The following is a 3,213-nucleotide window of genomic DNA, read 5'->3' as shown; positions in this document are numbered from 1 at the left end:
CGTTTTCGTGCATGCTATGGAGCCTGCAAGTCACACGCTGCGCGAAGACTCACACCGGTTATCTCGGACCCGCAATGTACTGAATAGTACAAGAGTGGGATCTATTTGGTGTCCATCGTACTTCCGCTGGTACATGTGATGGCGTCATGTTGACCTTGGCTGTACACGACATACTATGGGCAGTGGGCGCCGCTCTGCTTGCCTGTGCTGCCTTCAAGATCATCCGAGTCTTACTCTTGCCTTATACATCTTCCCTGCGTGATCTTCCTGGCCCTCCCGCATCGAGTTGGCTATTGGGGAATGTCAGCGAACTCATGGCTGCTGAGGACTTCGCCTTGCATTTTGAATGGCTAGAGAAATATGGCCCGACGATGAAGTACAATGTCTGGTTCAAGGTACGCTCGTGAACTCCAAATGACAAGAATGTTACAGCGATACTGTCCTCAGTTACCCGAACTCCTCACGATCGATGCACGGGCAATCAACCATGTCCTCAGTCATTCGCAGGATTACCCAAAGCCGGAGGAAACACGTGTCAGCCTTGTAGAGATACTTGGTAACGGTTCGTGCCCGTCTTCATCATTTGCGCGCACCTTATAACAGTGCGTTGGTATATGTGTAGGGCTCGTGGTCGCAGAAGGTATGCCCTCGGATCACTCTACCTGTTCCTTGTTGTGACGACCTTCATTCGATCATAGGGGAGCTTCACCGTCGACAAGTCAGTATCAATCTTGTTTGGTACCTCATCTCCCACTGACGTATCGCGCAATTGTGCAGCGGAGAATCATGGTAATCCGCCACTGAAGTATCAGCAACAAATAGCTGATCTGACAGCGTAGAACCCGGCGTTTGGCCCGGCGCAGATCAGAGAATTGACGGAGATCTTCGTTGATAAAGCTCAACAGGTAAATCCAGTGGTCTTATCGCCCACCTCGCACTCTCATGATTAACCGTAGCTGCGAGACATCTGGCGGAACGAAGTGACTACCTGCGGCGGGACCGTGCGGATCGACGTCCAAAGCGGTCTGACGAAGATGACACTCGACGCGATTGGCCTCGCAGGTACATTTGTCATTTACTCATATTATATGCGGACCGGCCCACGTATTGTCTTCCAGGCTTTAACTACAATTTCAACGCGCTCAATCCGGACGGCAAAGCGAACGAGCTCAACAGGGCTTTTGAGATGATGTTTCAGCGCATGGCCGACCTCGAACGGAGCTACTGGCTCATTATCAGATCTCTCATCCCGATCCTGCGTTATATTGTGAGTCACGTCCAACGCACATTCTAGCACGGTCGTGTTGACACCGCTGGCGTCCACAGCCCGACGGCTACACCAGGGACACCGCCGCCGCTCAAAAGGTCACCCGGCGGATTGGTATGCAGCTCATTGCGGAGAAGAAGGCAGCCGTGAGACAAGCAGCTCAGTCGGGCGAGAAGAACGCAGGGTCAGAGCTGAGGAGCCGTGACTTGCTCACACTACTCATCAAGGCAAACATGAGCCCCGATATCCCAGAAGACCAGAGGCTCTCGGATGATGATGTCTTGGCCCGTATGTCACATCATCATGCTGTCGTAGTCGCACGCTGAACATGTCTGCAGAGGTTCCAACGTGCGTCGAATCTACAAGCGTCGGGTCGAGCTTTTAACGAGGATGATACAGGTTTCTTGTCGCTGGGCACGAGACGACCAGCAATGCGACAACGTGGTGTTTGTATGCACTCTCCCAGCAGCCCAACGTCCAGCACAAGCTGCGGGAGGAGCTCTGGGGTGTCCCGACGGATAGCCCTTCGATGGAGGAGCTCAATGCGCTGCCGTACCTCGACGCGGTGATTCGGGAGACGATGCGCCTGTTTCCCCCAATCGCGGGGACCGTGCGCATTGCCACCAAGGATGACGAGATTCCTCTGGCTACGCCGTACATGGACGCGAAGGGGCGTATGCACGACAGTATCCGGTACGCACACTTGCAGCTGCGTTGCAATGTAGCGTATCTCACGCAAGGAGCCGCTCGTCGCGTGTAGGATTGATAAGGGAACCGCGTTCCCTATTCCGATTATAGGCATGAACAGGTCGAAGGCACTCTGGGGAGAGGACGCGCGGGAGTTCAGGTAGGCTGAGGATACTTTCGATGCTTGAGGTTTGCTGACGCATTCGCAGGCCGGAACGGTGGGGGTCCATCCCTGAGGCCGCGCAGCAAATTCCTGGTGTGTGGAGCAACCTGATGACCTTCATAGGCGGTCCACGCGCGTGCATTGGGTACCGCTTCTCGCTCATCGAGTACGTGGTTCAGCTTCTTAACTCGAAGCTACAGCTCGCTCAGTCATAGCGCTTGGTATGCAGGATGAAGGCGTTGGTATTCACGCTAGTGCGCGCCTTCGAGTTTGAGTTGGCGGTCCCGGTTGAGGATATCACGAAGAAGATCGGACTCGTCCAGCGGCCCTTTGTACGCAGCGAAATGGAGAAGGGAACACAGATGCCGTTGATAATCAAGTCGCACACGCGAGAGTAGGATGCCTCACACGAATCATTGTATCATATTCCGTACGTCCTGGTTTCGACACTTGTGAAGCTTTGTTCTGAAAATCCCTCGTAGACGTTGGTTGGCGTCAGGATAAATATGCTGAACGCTTGGCAGGCTTTGAATCTCCTCATTCACGGTTCTTTCAGAATAAGAGCATTATTCCTATGTGACGGCCTCCAATGCTGATCACATGTCTTCCGATCGCAAACTAGATGTTTTATATGATTTGGCACAGTTTCGAGAAGATCTGTTCAGGGAGCGCGAGGTATATGAATAAAGAGGCCTGTTCGTATGAATATCAGTCTTAGTCTTTGATGATAGACAGTACAGTGGAAGGATGATAATCAACAACGGCATGGGTAAGGGTCCACGAATGGATGAACAGCACCGGGCGCGCAATAATGTAGTGTTTTGGAACGCCTCAAGATTCCGTCACAGCTAAAAGCTTGAGTCGTATGCTTTCGGCATCACACCACGTTCCTCGTCGATGTAGAAGGGCTCTTTATTCTCGAAAATATTCCCTAAGTATCTCGCTGCTCTTGTTACAATGTACGAAGTTACGTATGCGCTGCTTGAGCAGTGCTAGTAAGGAGCAAGGCCAGGGCTTAGTGATAATCAGGTTATATACAACTAAAAACATTTAGGCAGATACAGTCCAAGCCTCTGGTGAATGAGATAATTTGGTT

At 52.1% G+C, this 3,213-nt stretch overlaps 1 protein-coding gene across 1 annotated transcript; it reads left to right on the top strand.

Annotated features, from left to right (window-relative positions):
* Positions 1–146: 146 nt before the first annotated feature.
* Positions 147–2,515, top strand: POSPLADRAFT_1155156 (hypothetical protein; the record flags this gene model as incomplete). The annotated part of the gene is made up of 12 exons (XM_024486916.1): positions 147–395; positions 448–562; positions 623–640; positions 699–733; positions 840–905; positions 957–1,062; positions 1,119–1,267; positions 1,327–1,559; positions 1,667–1,960; positions 2,028–2,114; positions 2,164–2,283; positions 2,347–2,515. The coding sequence occupies 12 exons, from the start codon at positions 147–149 to the stop codon at positions 2,513–2,515; spliced, it is 1,641 nt and encodes a 546-aa protein (XP_024334659.1).
* Between the last annotated feature and the right edge of the window lie 698 nt (positions 2,516–3,213).

This window comes from Postia placenta, assembly GCF_002117355.1.
Source record: "Postia placenta MAD-698-R-SB12 unplaced genomic scaffold POSPLAscaffold_16, whole genome shotgun sequence".
Lineage (NCBI taxonomy): Eukaryota > Fungi > Basidiomycota > Agaricomycetes > Polyporales > Adustoporiaceae > Rhodonia > Rhodonia placenta.
Note: the sequence above shows the minus strand (reverse complement) of the source record. Positions and strands in the feature narration are given on the sequence as shown.